We start from the raw sequence: 18,375 nt of genomic DNA, 5'->3' as shown, positions 1-18,375 counted from the left end.
TGATCCATCCATAGTTTAACTTTTTCTTTTCTCTAGGGCAAACAGCATATCATCCGTGTCATTATAAAAAATGTTACTTGGTTAGGAACCAGATAAGGCATTTGTTGTATTAGAGAACTCAATGTATACAATTTTAACTAAGAAAATCAGCATCATTATTCTGTTAAGATACCAGAAAATAGCATCCATATTTTATGCCCTTGACTGTAATGGAAATTTTACTTGTACATAAATGAATTCTAACCAATGTTCTTTAAGACTTATAAATAGAAAAATTACTTCTATAAAACAAATATCTTTAGATTTTAAGGGTAGCCTTCTGTTCTACTGTAGCCAAAGATGATTTACATGGATTAGTAGAAGAGTAAGTCTTTAATACATACACTAGTCATTTTGTGGTAAATGCAAAAATGTACTGTGTGGCTTTTGGTATCTAATGTTTTAATAAAACATTAACCAGCAGATAAGAACACTCCTTTTAAATTGGTTTGCAACAGAGCCAAGCAAGAGAGAGCCAGACTGTAGTAAGCTTGTGCCTCACAATTCTCTTCAAACATGAAAAGAAATTCTCTAATCATTTTGCACGATGATTCCTATTCCCTATTTTTTTTTTTCTGGCAACAACAGAAATATCAGTTTCATTTACTCACATTTATAATTGGAACTTTTATGGCTACTACAGAAGTTAAGATCGAAGCAGAAAACATAATAATGCTGAACTTATCTCAATGATCTATGAAATACATTTGAGATGTGTGGCTGGATAAAACAGACATTTTTCCTCTCCAAGCTAATGGTAACAGGTCAAATGAGGCCAGATGGAGATCAGGAACAGAAAGGCAAGCTTTCAACAATTTTGTATCATGGGTAATATAATCACAATAGGCAAAACTTGCAAAGTCTGATGCAAAATACAAATCAGAGATTTAGTTTCCAAGTCCAAACAGGAGACAACTTGCCCAAAGAGATGGACCATGAATTAACTCTAAAAGCCTGATTGAAAAGAGAACTTCTTTGTATTTCAAGTAATCACCTAGGTGTAGCTAACAATACCATTTCAATTTCTTTTTTTTTCAATTTCTTTTTTTTAATATTTATTTTTGAGAGAGAGAAAAAAAACACAAGTGGGGGGGGAAGAGGAGAGAGCGAGAGAGCGAGCAAGAGAGAGACAAGATAACAGAAAACAGAATCTAAAGCAGGCTCCAGGCTCTGAGCTGTCAGTGCAGAGCCCGAGATGGGGCTCGAATCCAGGAACTGTGAGATCATGACCTGAGCCGAAGTCAGCCACTTAACCAACTGGGCCACCCAGGTGTCCCACAGCTTCAATTTCTTATTATACTGCTCCCAGAATTTAAGGAGATTGGTTTATTCAAAGAGGTAGTGTTTTAGTGTATAGTCTGTTTAGTGTATAGACTGTTTTAGTGTATAGTCTGTTCCCATGGAGAGCACAGAATGAAAAAGATGTTCTGTTTATACACTTTACAATGTGTATGCAATCTAAAAATAAAAATGCTAGAATTTCCCCCCCAAAGGAAATGGTGGTGGCAGGGACCTTTCAGTAACTGGAGACCCTCTAGCTGATGACAGCCAATAAAAACTGGACAAAATACACCTTAAAAATCTTTTTAAAAGCATTAAAGACCTAAGAAGATAGTAATAAATCAAAAGACAAAACCAGGAAGAAGACGGAAATCCAGAAGGGAGATCTCTGCCCAGCATGGATGGCCACTTGAAAGCCAGGGGCATTAGTTAACAGGGAAGAAATGATTGAACAGCTAAGCTGTGCTTCTGGCCGTCTCATAAGGTCATAGGAACAAAACTGAAGTCTAAGCTCTGCCAAGAGTGGGAAATCTAGTAAAGCACCCTACGCTTTGGGCTGGAACCCTTAACCGTACTCTGGGAGTAAAGATAAACCAGAAGTAAACTAGGCTTTGCAATTCTGACTTGTGTCATTTGATTAGCCCAGAATACCACCAACTCTGAACTTGGATCAAAATGGCCCCAGGTGGCAGAAGCAAATACAAATCTTTTCTCAAAGGGGGGGAGGGGGAAGCACTGTCCTATCTTTAGGTAATTTCTACAAATATTTTCAAATTAAAATAATTAGGGGTATGAAAAGACAAAAGAATTATTAGAAATAATAAGCAAAAGTAATCGTGGCAAAAGGTGACTGGGTTACAGTACTGTAGTTCATCTCTTAAGATCATTCTTAACAGAGCCTTGTACAACTGTGGTAGAAAAGAGCTAGCTAGTGTCTGTGGGACAATGATTCGTGGGGATGGAGGAAGGAGACAGCAGTGGAAGAGCTACAAGAATGAGTCATCGGATGATCACAGTGTTGGAGATGGCCAATATTTCCCTAACACCACTAGAAGTTATTGGTTGAAGAAAGTCTCCCTTAGTTCTTTTCAAAGTAACTTCATGTTTCTACTGTTCAGTCATACATAATGTTTTCTCCTTCCATAGCTAGCCCAAGCAGCTAATAACAAATGATATTCCAAACGGTAGCAGATGTAAGGTAAAAAATGATCGAAATCAGGAACTCTCTTTTTTTTTCTTTTTAAAAATATGGAGTGCTTCATGAATTTGCACATCATCCTTGCACAGGAGCCCTGCTAATCTCTGTATCATTCCAATTTTAAAAGTACATGTGCTGCCAAAGCGAGCGCTAAATCGGGAACTCTTGATCCAAGGTCCTCTGCTACCTGCTCTTTTGGGAAACTATGAATCCCCTGAAACTGTATGTTTTAATAGGGAGAGAGTACAGGAAATTTTCATTCTTCCATCCTCCAGTGCTTCTTTGCTACTTCCTAAAGAAAGTAACGACTCCCGGTAGCCCATAGTCAAGGCTGTAAATTCAAATACTTTCGAGATAAAAGCAGTTTTGATAGATCTGTCATGGCTGGGTTAATGGTAGTAGGAAATGATAAAGTGTATTGAACTGCAGAGTGTACAGCCATTGTGAGGGCATTTTCACCTTAATTTTTAAAAATATGCTTGCCAAGCAGGTTTTTGAACAATTGTCTAGAAAAAGTTGTCTACTTGTCTAGAAAAAGGTTAAAAGTAGACAAGTTGTCTATTTGTCTAGAAAAAGGCTAAATAGAAGTTAGAGGTTAGGATGAAGGTCTAAGTTTTCCATAGTTCTAAGGACTACCTCTCATTATGGACCAGAGGACAGAAAAGTAGGGGGGAAAGGTCCAGGAGATAGATAGGAAAACTAGATCCATGTGAGGCTATCAATGACACAGGTCACTGTCAATCCTCAATGGAGGAAAAATAGCCTAAGTTGGGGAAGATACATAAGAATCCAAAGAATCTTTAATTACTCGACCCATCTCTTAAAAGTGGTGAATCTCTCCTACTTACCCCTTCCTTCTCTTTCAAATTACTGCCTTCTTTAACTCACCTAGAGCCTAAGTTAAAGGATCAACTTTTAGGGAATCTCTCCAGTTGCAGAGGGGAATATTTAGATGCCTTGCTTGAGGGTATGAAATGGGAGTAAGCAATAATGCAACTTCGGTAGAACACTCTACTCCAGCCTTTCTTGTTAATTTTGGTTTGTTCAGACCAGTTTTCAGATAAAATTATTACCTAAGGCAACAGACCTAAAGGTTTTATTAATTTTTTGAAAACCTAGGTATCATGCAAAAGTTTTTATGTAGGTACAATTTACTGGAGAGACTGTCTACAAACTTCATTGGTAATCATTTTGCAATATATACATATATGAAATCATGCATATTATATACCTTTAACTTATATAATATTATATACATCAATTATGTCTCAAAAAGCTGGAAAAATTTTTTAAAAATATGCTTCCTAAAAAACAATAAGTAAATTTATCTAATATTTAATAATCCTGTAGTCTTTCTACTAATAATTTTAGACATAAATAAATGGGCAAAAAGTCGCCCACACATACACAAACATAGTTGTTCTCTCTTTTGCTATTTAGGGATTAAATTTTTAAAAGATTAGGGACTCTACATAGTAATTCATCAGTCTGGCACTTAGCTAAGAAAACAGGCTTTTAAATGCTAATAATCTTCTATCACAACACTCTACTTCTGATTCTCTCCCACTCAAGTGGGAATCACTGCAGAGATAGGATATATAGAGACAGAAAGTACTCTTTGCTGGCAACACTTACGGTAGTATTTCCTTGCCTACACAACTGCCTCCAGTGTACAAGAAGTACTATGTGTATATTGATGTATGGTGATGACTATTTGGCTGGGATAAAAAGCAGTATTTGACAAGCTCAAGAATCTTGAATGCTTCACTGAAATCTCTAAGACTGATGTTTCTCACTGAGTGTTCCTTTGGGTTTTTAACTGAGGTTTCTAATGTCTGCTTTGAATAGACATACATTTGAGATACAAATTATGGTAAAGAAGCGTTACTTCTATAATGTGGTATTTCCATATTATTCCCCTACTGGCCTGGATTTCCTCATCCATAGCACAATTTATTCTAATGTGGAAAGCTAGGTATTTATATACTGGTCACAGTAAGGAAAGTATTATCCTCAAAACTCATATTTGTCTAAATAACAAATTTACTCCCCTGCTGGCTTCCAAACTGGGATTTATTCTAGAAACTGAACACAAAAACAGCATGATCTAATCATGTATGCTTAAAGAGAAAAGCACCATTCTAGGAAGATTTCACTGTACTGTAATAGTCAGTATAGACAGGGAAAGACCTACAGATAGTTATATGAAAAGTAGCAGGTAAGTTTTAAAAATAAAATGGGTAGGAAAGCAGGAATTCTGGTGAACTAGTAGCTAAAATCTTTAAAGACTGGTAGGATCTCAGAGTGTACAGAAGCTGCATCAAGGAAGGGCAGTGACTGGTACAGTCTGATGATGTGAGATGTAAAGCTGAAGTGCTAGGGAAGAAAGTAGGGGAATGGTCTAGAATTGACTCTCCTGGGTTAGCTCTTACTAGAATTTTTTGGGGGTGCGCATCACAAGAATTTAATACTTTCTTCAGTTGTTTGAATGTGATATTTTCTTTTCATCTCCCTGAGAAATTGAAGAACGAGGGGTCAGGAATCCAGCCTTACTGGTGGTACTGAAGCTATGTGTTTGCAGTAGCTGCCCTTTCTTCAAGGACTCGTCTGTCTAATGCCAAAAGATATGCTTATAGCACAAATTGTTCCTTACATCATTCTAATGGTTTCCAAATAATCTGCTGAATGTTTTGGGTGGTGTGTACGTGTTATCTGACAAAGGAGCTCTTAGGAGAATTTGCGTATGTTTCATATACTCCTGATTTTCTGTCCTTGATATCTACTATTACTTATCTCTACTATTTGCCTCTACTTTTTATTCTGGTATTTTCCTTGTTTGCAAAATGTCCCAATTTTTAGTAGTTGCTATCATTTTATAGTTGACCATTGGTTCATTTAATATTTGTTGAGTTTTAGATAGCAGTTATTGGTCTGAGCACTAGGGATACAGTGATGAAAAAAGTGGACAAGTCCCACATCCATAGATCTTGTAATTTAGCATCATGCATGTAGCATAAACTAACATCTCAGTTCCCTGGATTACAATTCAGGAAATCCTGTTCTAAGTAAGGATATCTGTTCTCATATAGTAAATATAGCTTAAGATGGTAAGTGGATATAGTAATTTTTTTTTTTCAACATTTATTCATTTTTGGGACAGAGAGAGACAGAGCATGAACGGGGGAGGGGCAGAGAGAGAGGGAGACACAGAATCGGAAACAGGCTCCAGGCTCTGAGCCATCAGCCCAGAGCCTGACGCGGGGCTCGAACTCACGGACCGCGAGATCGTGACCTGGCCGAAGTCGGACGCTCAACCGACTGCGCCACCCAGGCGCCCCTGTAATTTTCTATAAGGTATATGATTTGTGCATGCTTTTTAAGCACAAATATGTTTAAATACTGGCCATGTATTGGTGAGAAGTAATGTTATACTTTGAAAAAAATTTTTGAATAGTGGTGGGAAAGAAAGGAACGGTTCAAAGGGGGTGGTAAGTTATCTTTGTTCTTTATTCCTTCTTTCTATGTTGATCAAGAAAAACAAATCAGTACTAAGAGATAAATCAGCAAATGTTAGCTGTAGCATCAGAATCTTTTTTTTACTAAAAAAAGTTTTTTTAACATTTATTTTATTTTTGAGAGAGCAAGACAGAGCGCAAGCAGGGGAGGGGCAGAGAGAGACACAGGATCCAAAGCAGGCTCCAGGCTCTGAGCTGTCAGCAGAGAGCCCAGTGTGGGGCTTGAACTCATGAACCGTGAGACAATGACCTGAGCTGAAGTCAGCACATGACCTAGGTGCCCCAGCATCAAAATCTTAATATGGCACTACAAGACAGATTTTTCTAAGCCCAAGCCTCATGAAAGTGGCATAAATTACTTTCATTGAATACACTTTTCTATAAAAGTCAAAATCCATTACAGTAAACTTAAAGATATAAGAGCATTGGTTATAAATTGCTTCATAGTGCAGATTAGTAATTTATAATCTGTAAATAATCTGTATAGATAAAGCAAGGGAAAGACCTGTAGATAGTTATAAGAAGGACAGCAGAGAGTTTCTGAATATTAAAAGGGTAGGATACCAGGAATATATGGAATTTTTCTATTGGAATGTGAAGCTGAGAAAGATTTATGCTTCCAGACCATGGAATGGCACATATAAAATATGTAGGGGTGAAAAAAAACAAGAAAAATTTGTTGCTTGATTTGAACAGCTTTCCTCAAAATTCCAACTTACTCCCTTAAGTATAGATTGGACCTAGTGACTTGCTTCTAGCAAACAGAATATGGCAAAAAGTGATAGGATGTCACTTTTTTAAAAGTTTTATTTATTTAAGTAATCTCTACATCCATGTGGGGCTTGAGCTCATGACCCAGAAATCAAAAGTCACATGCTTTTCCAAGTGAGCCAGCCAGAAGCTCCATCACTTTTGAGATCATACTCTAAAAGCTCGTCCCTTTCATTTTGCTTGCACTTACTCTGCCTTTTGCTTGCTTGCTCTCATGAAGCAAGCTGCCATGTTGTAAGGTGTCCTATGGAGAATCCACATGGAAAGGAACCGAAGGCGACCTTTTGCTAAAAGTCAGTGAGGAACTGAGACCCTCAGTTCAACAGCCCACAGGAAACCGAATCCTTCCAATAATCATATATATAAACTCAAAAGAGGATCCTTCCTCTGTTGAGCCTTGAGATGATTATAGCTGAGGCTGTCAACTTGACTGCAGCTTGTGAGTGACCCAGAGCCACAGAGAAGCTAGATTCCTGACCCATGGAAACTGTGAGATGGTAAACGCTGTCCTTTTAAGCTACTAAGTTTTATGGTAATTTGTTATACAGCAATAGATAACTAATACAAGGATCTATTCTCAAGGGTGCTTAATGAAAATAAATAGACTTTAACCAACACTTCCCATAAGTCCCATAAGCACAAATATTGTAACGCATCACTTCTAGATAAGGAAAAACACATGGACATTGGGCTGCAGGAACTTATATGCAGCTTAGGAAAATAAAACATAAAAACCAACTTTATTTTCAGAAGTAAGTTTATAATACTATATACATGTGACAGAGAAGTTATTAGTCCTAACAACTGATGTTCCAGAAGCTGAGCTAAGTAAATTATGTATATTATCTTATTTAATCATCACAAACACCCTATGGAGTAGGCAATATTACTATCTTCATTTTACAAATGAGGAACCAGAGGATTAGGAAGATTAAGAAATAAAAGTTACACAGCTAATATGTGGCACAGCTAGAACTGAATCCAAGCTTGTCTGATCCCAGGGCCTGGGCTATTTACCACAGTGAAAAACCGCCTCCATTAAAAAACACCAAAACCCAAAACCCATACAACTTAGCATCTATGCATATACAATAGATTGCTTGTAAAAACAACCAATGAGTACAGGGTATAGCTGTAATTTTATCCTCTTTGCAAAGTACTCTAAAAAGGCTGATAGCCTTACCCACAGCATTCTTAGATAAAAAGTCATTAAAGGTTCCAAAAAATTATAATGATTGTAGCTAAGATTTATATAGCACTATGGACCACATGCATAATTGTTTTGATTATTTCACATATTTTAATCTATACATCTTTGCAGCATTCCTATGGTGTAGGTAATATTATAATCTCCATTTTACAGATAAGGAAATTAACTATACTTATGGGTAAGTAATTTGCTCAAGTTCACACAAATAGTAAGTGACAGAGTTAATATGTGAACACAGCTGCTCTGGCTCTAGGGTCTGTAGTCTACACTAGTGCATTTTACTCTAAACCAGTGCATTTTACTGCCTCAAAACCGTAAGTTGAAATAGTTTTCAGTTAATAGAAAAACTGTCCTTTTGGATATCTAACTTATGGATCTAAGCACCACACTTACAGGCTAAGTCTTTAGAATCTGTGATGCAAAACACCTTGAGAAAAGTTAATTTAAAAGTTAGTGGGATGAGACTACTCTTCTTTTAAACAATGATAAAATGTAAGTCAGGAAAACACCTAAAAGCGATCAAAGTGAAACACTTTATTCAACAAAGCATCTGTCCATTGAAATAACTTTCTAACATGTTAAGAACTTATTACTGGATAAGGAAGTGTGGGGAAGAAAAGCTTTTCATATTCATATTCTAGTTCTTTGGCATGCTTATTTTCATAACCAGTAATCAGGCATTGTCTCTCGTGCTTAAAATACACCGTAATGTGTTCAGTTTCTCTCTCTGCTTCTGAGCTCTACTTTCTGTACTGACTTTCACATTGTGATTTGGGCAGTGCTGTGTTTCAGTTATTCCCTTCAGTCCATTTACAAGTCTGTCCACTGTCCAGATTGTAGCTTTTTCTTTTCTTTTTTTTTTTTTGGTTCTAATAGTTGTGCCATTAACAGCCTCTGTTTCATTTCAACCTTTAAACAGTAATTCTTCTTTCCTTTTTTTTTTTTTTTTAACATGGGTAACCTATGTGTCACAGATTACGTTGGGAGTCTGTTATAGAAAGAAGCACATGTGTACATTATAGAATAGTATTGTGTATAATAAGGAGTTTAGAGACCCCCCCCTAAAGCTCACCAATTTAATTCAGATTAAAAACCCTGCTTTATACTTATTGTATTTACAACAGAGTAGACAAAGGGAATATAAACAAAACATAACAGAAGACGTGAATTACAAGACAAAAGCTTCTGGTCTCTATATGCCAATGAAAAATCCTATTAGAAGGTTTTAATATGCAATCTTAAGTATAAAATTCAAAGCAAAACAAATGAAGCATGCCTAACTAACAAAGATTTGATAATGTTTTCAGAAAAAAAAGGAAAGAAGATAAAACAAATCATCAAGGTTCAAGGAATTATTCACTTTATAGAAAACATTTATCTATAGTGGCTTGTACTTGTGCGACAGAATGTACACTGCTGCTAAGAAATCCAAAGGAAAAATCCTTTACACATTAAAAAACATGTAATATGAATATGTGCCAAATAATTACCATAAAACGCTCTTCCATTCTTGAGTTTCAAATACATCCTAATTTTATTGTCACCTTAAATAACACTGTCCTTTGAAGGACAGTGCCATTTTAAAAGGGATTGAAAAGGATGTCTTACAAAAAGATTAATCTCAAATGTCTCTGAGAATATTCAGTGTGGATAAAAGCCTGCCTGTTTTTAGAACACTAGTCTGTACTTTGGCTCTTAACCCTGCACGTGTAGTCAAAAGTCCTATAAAACTGTTGACTTGTTCTGCCATGTGTGTCAAGGGTCTACGGTTGAAATGATGCATTATTATAATGTACAATATGAAAACTTAAGAAATGAAGATATAAATGAAGAGTATCACCATCCTTTAGTGACATCTGATTACCAAAAAATTTCAATACAAATTTGTTTTGCAGAAATTTTAGAAAGTGAACAAAGTGTAATGATATTAATGGATAATAATAATAGGGAAGGTGCTCTTATTTATTTTGCCTGAACCAAGCATTTGGCATATATACTAATTTTACTTAAAATTAACAACCCTAAGAGATAGACCTAGCATTAAAAAGGCCTATTTTTATCACAAGTTTATAGACAAAGAATTCAAGGTTATGAAAGTTACACGGAGTTACTGCTAGAAGGTAACAGAGTCAAAAATTAAACCAGATCTAATTCTAGAACTTGAGCTCTCATTCCTAGCATACGCTGCCCAAGAACAAAACTTAAAACCACCTACAATCCCACCAACCACATATACCCACTGCTAACACGAGCATTATCTCACCAATCCCACTCTCTCCTGACTTTCCAACCAAATCTTGATTCCCTTGCTCTTTAGGCAACCCATGTTTTCCCTATGAATGTATATATTCAAGTATCTATACAAATACATATTTGTTAAGTTACAGAAAAACATCATGGTATATACAATGTTACTGTGACAAGAAACTGAGGCACCAAGACATTATATGACATGTTCAGGATCATATGACTAGCAGGGGAGAAGTCAGAACTGAAACACATACATTTAACTAAAGATGATCCTAAATCTTTACATCTTTTCCCCCCGATTATTCAGAAAACACTTTAACATCCTGTGGTATATTTCAGGATTATCATTATAATAATAATAAAAATTAGTTAACATTTATGAGCATTTTACTATGAACCAAGCTTTCTGCTAAGTGTTTTATATTTATTAATCTGATTTAAGATTATTACTCCCATTTTTACAGATGAGGAAACTGAAGGTCAGAAAAGGTTAAGAGTCTTTTCTAAAACCACACAGCTAATGAACAGTGCCCTAAGCAGAAAAGTTAGAGTATAGGATGAATCTGTTCTTTTAGCTTGGGAATTGTTTTTATTAAAATCACTGATATAAGTTCGTTACCCTAAAAACAGACTACAGCTCAGCTTCATAGTTAAAAACTGAATTTTCTGCTTTTTAATTTAAGGATAGTTAAGGGGTATCTATGGAATTTAAACAGTAATAGAATTATGGGCAATCTATTTCTGGGCCACATTGTGTCCACTTGAAGAGTTCAACAATAAATTCTGCTTCTGACCCTACACAAACCACTTAAATTCTCTAGGTCTTAGTTTCCGCACTGTGAGACGATTATCAAGGACAGTTCACTTACCATCCGCTACACTCTGGTAGGTCAGTTATGTAACACCATCAGTCATGTCCATGGTTTCAAGTAAAGAACCAAAACATACTGTTTACTTGTGTTTTTCTCACATTTTCTGCATACAACAAATCTGATTTTGAGGAACAGTAAAACTTAAGTTAGGTATTTTAGAATCTAATGAAATGTAGACTAAATTCCTTAATTTATTAAACAAATATTCTGGATTGACAGCTATGTCCCAGTGTAGCTTTCCCTGGACTTTACAGACCGAATATCTAGTTCTGGTTTGATCCACAATTTCCTTTGTGGAATCAATGTTAAAAACTATGTGTAAGTACACAGGTACAAAAGGACAAACCAAGAGACATATCCCTTTCTTAGACACAAAAGCTTTATTCTTCCAACCTAAAATACAGGCATCAAAAGGCTGGAGTTTAGATAATACAGAAACAACATCCTGAATAATGCCTCAGAGGTCAACAGCAGAGGGAACCCTACAGACTTCCAGCACTATTCACTGGACTGCTTGTAAGCAGCCTGCAGCAGTCCTGTGACCAGCTGCTCCTCCAAGGGTGCAAGTTGCATCATCAGCTTCAGCAGCACCTGGGAATTCTTGAGCCAAGCAAATCCTCAACCCAACCCAGGGTTACTGAATCAGAAATTCTGACGGTGGGCCCAGAAATCTGCATTGAAACAAGCCTTCCTGGTAATTCAAAAGCATGCTAAAATCGGAAAACCACTGCTGGAGAACCTCTGGTTTATGACTGTTGTGTCTGTGAGATACACTGTTTTCCTAAATTTGTATGTGATCATGAACAAAGCAGATGGACAAGAAGAACAATAGATTTAACTGCATGATACAAATATAAGTATACAATAAAATATCTCTGTTCTGTTAACATATCCTATGTAAGAGAAATTAAAAAAGAATGGATTATTTGTTTGCTTTGTGAGTATACTGGATTCATCTGGTTATTGTGAAGTATTGGTACATGAAGAAGGTAATAGCTTCAACTCCCAGGTCACTAATCTTATCTCAGTAGAAACTTATTTTCAGAGAGTTTAATAACTTTAGTATAAAAGAGTAAAAGAGTAAGAAGTTTCTGTGCTTTACACCTTTCAGATAAGAAATGGAGAGAATGAGGAGCATGGCATTTGACATTTTGGCACATGTTTTAGTTTCTTCCCGGCTTTCTGAAAATCTAAACTGAAGTTTAGTTTGGTTCAATTCCAATTCAGCAAAGATTCCTATTTGTGGGAAACATACATAAATAATAACGTGGATAAGATTTTTCATAGTGATTCAGCACTGGCATTGCCACAAACAGCAACTACCTTGCCTTCTGCCGATAATAGCTACAATAGATTAAAGATGTCAGATAGGCAATCAGGAAGTGAAAGATTAGTCTCCCTGACATTCTGACTTGCAAATCTGGAAAAGAAAAGGCCTCTGACGGTTTCTCTGCCAAAACTCAAGGCAGGGATAGGGAATTAGTACATTTATTTAGTTTATTATACTAAAATTTGCATGAAGAAATGCAAAGCACACTATTCCACTGCCCAGGCAGTGTGACAGTACCTCAAAACATGAAAAAGATTCTTTTGACAATGTGCTACCGTGCCATTTAAAGAGCTATTCTGTTCCTTTTAGAAACAGAAAAGCAGGTTCCTAATACATAACCGTGCTTGTTTTAAAAACAGTCCTCTACAACAGTGGATGAAGCCCAGGATTCTGCAGCCTCAAAATAAAATCCCCAAGGTGTTTCAATATTTAAAACTGATTCATACAATCAATTTCTCTGATTAAGTTTGGCCCAGGTTTTCGCCTAGTCTTTTTTTTTTTTTTTTTTTTTTGAAACATGTCTCATCTGACTTCAGAGCTCTATTATCCTGACATTTCAGATTAGAGCTATTGACACATTCCCTAGAACTAAAAATTATTTTATTCTGCTGACCCCTAATGCTGTAAATATGTAGTGGTTTCATTCTCTGTGGTTTAGCATCAATTTTAATGAGCAGGAATAAACAAAAGACCTAAAACCAAGTCTTCTAAGGCCCTCTACGAAAGCTCTGGTCTGTATCCTCAACTAGATCTTTGAACATTTCTGACACATCTCTATAGACTCACTGTAGAGTGAGTGTAAAGGACGTTGCCAGGCAACTCATCTTGGTTTGTAAGAATCTAGGCATTGATAATGACTCTGTCTCAGCCTGGCTCCCACAAGAGAAGGGTTTTAGTGAACTCCCACACGTGCTCACAGCCCACAGGCCATTCATGAGAAGAGGTATTTCCAAAAGTGAATGTCCAGGAGACCAAATTGGGAACCTATAAGGTTTCTTTTCTAATTTAAGTTTAATGTTTCCAACATCACAACTATTTTTTGTAATTGTCCAGAAATCCAACAGGGATTAGAAAAAGTGGGTCATAGATAAAGGGCTAGTGTTAAATGAACCTTTTTATTCATATCTTTAATATTCTTGTTTGCACATGGCCAAAGCAGTATTTCTTCAAGTATCTCAAATCACAAAAATCATCCTGAAAACTATCTACCAAAATTATTTTAATTCCTTTGAAAATTATCCTTGAAATGGTTTTCCACACTTAACTCATTATTCTATCAATATTCAAAAAGGATATTCAGTAAAAACTATGTTCTAATATGGAAAATATGCGATCAGTTGCAAAAGGGGTTACGGATACGTTTTTATGAATAATATACATGCTAAACACTGCCCTGCTGGACGGGCCTGCTCCGAACCTCCCTCTGTCAAAGCAGACACTTCACATGCGTGCTTACCAGGACAGTATGCATCCACGTCCAGTTTCTGAGCTGAAGCGAGGGTTGGTGAGCCAAGCTCGGATTCTGGAATTCGTGGGCTCTCAACAAACTTTGCCTTCCTCAGAGGGGCTAAGGACAAAAAAAAGAGACAGAGAGAGAGGGAGAGGGAAAAAGGAGAAAGAGAGAGAAAAGAAAACAGAAAGTAAGGAAGAAAGAAAAAGAAAAGAGAAACAGGGAAAGAGAAGGGAAAGAGAGAAACACAGAGGGGTCATGAGTAAGGGGAACAGCAGGCAACAGATGGAAGCACTTAAATGAACGACACACTCTGTCAGACTCAGATCAGGTTACCCTAGTTTTTTGTGCCAGAAAAAAAAATTAACTGCATTCTTCATAGAGGAGATGGGTCTTGTTAAGAAGTCACTGCAAACTGGAAGAGCTAAAATCTAATATTCAAAACCGTGAGCCTCAGTTGTAACTATCTATTACCTTTAGCTACTTTCTCTAAAGCAAAGAGCTTTTTATTTTCCTTTGCCATTGAATACAAGTATTAACTGAGGAAAGTATAGGGCTAAGTTTTAAAATTTGTTTATAATAATTGTAATCAAAGGTTTTCTTTATTCAGAAATAACTACTATAACAGTTGTGATAAATACCATAACTAGGATTAATCCACTTAGCTTAAAAGGAAATCAATCACCTGACTGCTCAGCTTTTAAGGTAAAAAGTCAAAACTGCCAGTGGACTGAGGTATTATCTAGGCCATGCCAGTCTGACACTGGATGCTACAGGTAAAGTAATGTGATTTAGTTACACATATAATCACAAGGTCTTCCCCTGGATTAGTAATATTCTATGCCATGGAATCCATTCATTCTTATAAAGAATGAAATAAAAAGCATACTTCACAAATGGGAAGTTTTACTTATTAAAGGCTTGTATAAATTCTATTTATTGATTTTTGGGGGAAGAGTTAAGGAACACTAGTGATATACATTTAAATAATCATTTTAATACGTTAAAAGTTACAATTATGAAGATTAGTTTGGTACTCTCAAGCTGAGTTCCATTAAATAAAGTACAACAGGGTGAAAGTGCTTAGCATAACACTGGCTCAAAAGTATCAGTTGAATCTGAAATTGAGTTGTATGTGTTTTATTTATGTCATAACTATAGGTGTCCAAGACATGTGAGTGCTTAAGATCACATTACTTTTTTCAAAAGTTTCTGCATGTTCTTCAAAATCCTCATCCATTACTGATCCACAGAGGATTCTAAGTTATTCCTAAGAGACCCTGTAAAAAGTAATATAAAACTTTGTCATTATACTGGCCAGAATTCTTCTCTATTTTCTCTGGAGGATAAAAATAATGAAGTATTAATAAAATACAGAAAGTACTTTTGAAATGTGCCAATACTCAAAACCTACAGGCAACTAAATCACATTTTAAATCTTAAGATATGTATGTATATTTTAAGTGTATGTTAAAAAACAAAGTAAATCTTGTTACTGTCTCCATAGCAACAAGAGCTAAGGGTGCTAACAGTATGGTTCTCTGCCAAAAGCAAGCTTTAGAATAGCAGAGCTCTCACCTCTGCTAAAACTGTAATAATTGCGCCTATTTTTAAGTCACTATCGCAAATGAAGATCTCAAGTGATTTATATATGCAGATCTGCAGGCTACTAATAGCCACTAGAGTCTCTTTCATTATAATCTCACCAACCAATTCAAAAATAATGAAACATTTTATTTATCCAGTATTGATTTGTATAGAAGAAATCACTATAATTTAATTCTAAAAGCTATTAAGTCCTTTACTAGAATTTTATTATTTTATTTTATCATAGCAGCAGAATACTATTTTACCTGCTGAGTTCTGACAAAGACAGCATTGGTCCCTGCTCAAGGGATACTATATGTCTAAAAATCTTAATAACATTTTTTATAATTAAAATAGTAGACAGACAGAAATTAGCAACTTAAGGTAGATATGTAAGGAAGAAACTGAAGGATGGCAGGAGCAATGTACAAGGGGGGGTATGAGGAATGTATAAGAATTATGAGGTGGAGTCAAGGGATTAAAGCAGGATCCTAGAGATCTGTGAAGCTCAATGCCAGGGTGACGTCTCGATTTTCCCTTCTCAGGAATTCCAACTGAGGTTACCTTTACAGCTCATAGACGGCATTTGATTCTTCTTTCCTACCTACATACCTATTGTCATCCATGGGATACTATACATGTGTAATAATGACTTTACATGATTTTTTAAGGTAGATTATAATGTTGCTCTCATCCAAATTATAAAAAAGCTAGTGCTATCTGTAAATTAATCAAACACAGGAGGTACAATATAGGTATGACACATTGTCCATAGTCTTAATACTACTCAGTGGAGAACATAAAAGGTCAGTTGGAAGACTGGGCACAATATTTTGCTCAGAAGCCTAGAATTTTAATATATTTCATCATAAAAAAATGACATATAAGATGAATTCAGCTGGGTACACAAATTCTGTGTCAAAAGGGTTTACCAGATAGTTTTTTAAAAAGTGGCTGAAATGAGATGGGTAGGAGGATTCTAAAACCAAACTAGGTATTTTACTGTGATAGAACATGGTAGTATAGTAGTGAGGGGTTGGGTAGCATAGGAATTAAGATCTGGGCCCTAAAACCAGAAAGCTTAAGTTAGATTCCATCTCTTCTACTTTTTCCTAGCTGAGAATGTTTCTCTAAGTTTCCTATCAGTTATTTGGACTTAATAACATTACCTACATGTACCATGGGGGAATTGTAAGGAGTATACTAATTAATTAAAATAAATGCTCATGGGGCACTTTGGTGGCTCAGTCAGTTAAGTATTTGACTCCTGATTTCGGCTCAGGTCATGATCACACGGTTCGTGAGTTTGAGCCCCAAGCTGGGCTCTGCAGAGAGCGCAGAGAAAAAAAAATTTTTTAATTAAATAAAATGCTCAGAACAATGTGAGCACATAATAAATCCTCTGCAAATGCTAGCTGTTTTTGCTGTTGTCATCATCACCACCATCACACATTCAGCATGATCTGGAAAGTCTGAATTGCGTGTGTATTGGGAGGGGGGTTAAAACAAAGACCTCTAAGGTGTCATAGGGGAATGACAAGAACAGTGATATCACCAACTTTTATTTTTAATTGAGAAGGAAATAATATTGAAGAAAACATGTTATAACTTAGAAGGTGGCAGACTACCCAAACCAAAAAGGCTTAGGTTAGACAATGAGAAGTACGTGTGTAAAAAAAAAAAAGAAAATTACATAGTATGATTTATACCACTGGTTCTCAAAATGTGCTGACCGGCAGCAGAGCATTATTTGGGAATTTGTTAAAAATGGAAATGATCGGACCCGACCTCAGATCAGCTGAATCAGAAACTGCGGAAGTTGGGGCCCAGCACTCTGTGTTTAGCTAGCCCTCCAATGATTCTGATACACGCTAAAGTTTGTGAATACTGGATTAAAGAAAAGTATCTATAAATACCTCATCATAGCAGATCAGTAAAGGGGCTTTCCTAAGAAAAAAGCTGTAATAAGATATAAATCAAGGCCTCATCTCTAGGAGTATTAATGTATATGGTACAAGTTAAGGTTTTGTATTTTTTTTCCAGTCACTATTTTAGCAGTATAACTGTTGTGTTATGTTTTGTTTATTTTTTAAAGAGTCCCAAGTTATAAGTATCCATCATGTGGGGCCTATTTTGGAGAGGGAGAGCAGTATTTTCTATACTAATTCTCCCAAGATCCCTTGGGGAGGAGACAAAGGGGTGGGCAATAAACACAATCAGATATATCACACAGGAGTGTTAATGGTGAAAGAGAAAAATCTGCCTCTGTTGGTGCCTCTGTAAACTGGAACGTTGTAGACAATGTTGCAGCACACCTAATCCAAGCAGGTATAAAGGCATTAAAATAAGGATTTTAAGTAACTGAATAACTACTAAAGTATTTGTCTTCGATGAAGTTTTCAAAGCAGATGGGAATTTTTAGGAAGGAACTGGCACCAGACTCAAATAGTTATGGGAGATAGGTCTGCAGGGAGACCAAATCAAAGCCAGGATCAGGAAAATGAGAACTGAAGGATACATTTAAGATGAGAACAAACATAAAGTACCAAGAAACTGTTTCCACAAAGTTGGTTTTACAATAAAAAGCATATTCAGTAAAATTAATCTAAGACAAATTAATTGTCAAATGTGAGAGCACAGCAAAAAGATTATAGCTATAAGGGAGAAAAAGAAATACAAGGCATCAAGTCAGAGAGGAATAAGTAAAATTATCTCTGTTTGCAGATGACATTCCTTAAATGAAGATGAAGATTCTACAATAAAACTGAGAATAAAACAAACTGAGCAAAATTGCAAGGTCAATACATAAAAATATACTAACGATGAGCAATCCCAGAATGAAATTAAGAAAACAATTTAAAATAGCAACAAA

General features: G+C 36.0%; 1 protein-coding gene and 1 non-coding gene across 10 annotated transcripts in view; both read right to left on the bottom strand.

The window, feature by feature from the left end:
- The window catches only part of TANC2 (tetratricopeptide repeat, ankyrin repeat and coiled-coil containing 2), a 371,370-nt gene that overhangs the window by 162,846 nt on the left and 190,149 nt on the right, over positions 1–18,375 (bottom strand). For 6 of the 9 annotated variants that reach the window (XM_040452033.1, XM_040452035.1, XM_040452037.1 and 3 more), the window contains one exon: positions 13,923–14,033. The exons of the other annotated variants lie outside the window; for them this stretch is intronic. In XM_040452033.1, coding sequence (XP_040307967.1) covers positions 13,923–14,033 — 111 coding nt within the window. The remainder of the gene's footprint in view (positions 1–13,922; positions 14,034–18,375) is intronic. 9 annotated transcript variants of the gene reach the window in all.
- Positions 2,563–2,669, bottom strand: LOC121015393 (U6 spliceosomal RNA). The gene has a single exon (XR_005783810.1). It is a non-coding gene; the product is annotated as a U6 spliceosomal RNA (small nuclear RNA).

This window comes from Herpailurus yagouaroundi, unplaced genomic scaffold (assembly GCF_014898765.1).
Source record: "Herpailurus yagouaroundi ecotype Mexico unplaced genomic scaffold, PumYag 206, whole genome shotgun sequence".
In the NCBI taxonomy this organism is placed as follows: domain Eukaryota; kingdom Metazoa; phylum Chordata; class Mammalia; order Carnivora; family Felidae; genus Herpailurus; species Herpailurus yagouaroundi.
The sequence above is the reverse complement of the archived record's forward strand: the minus strand, read 5'-3'. Positions and strand labels throughout refer to the sequence as shown.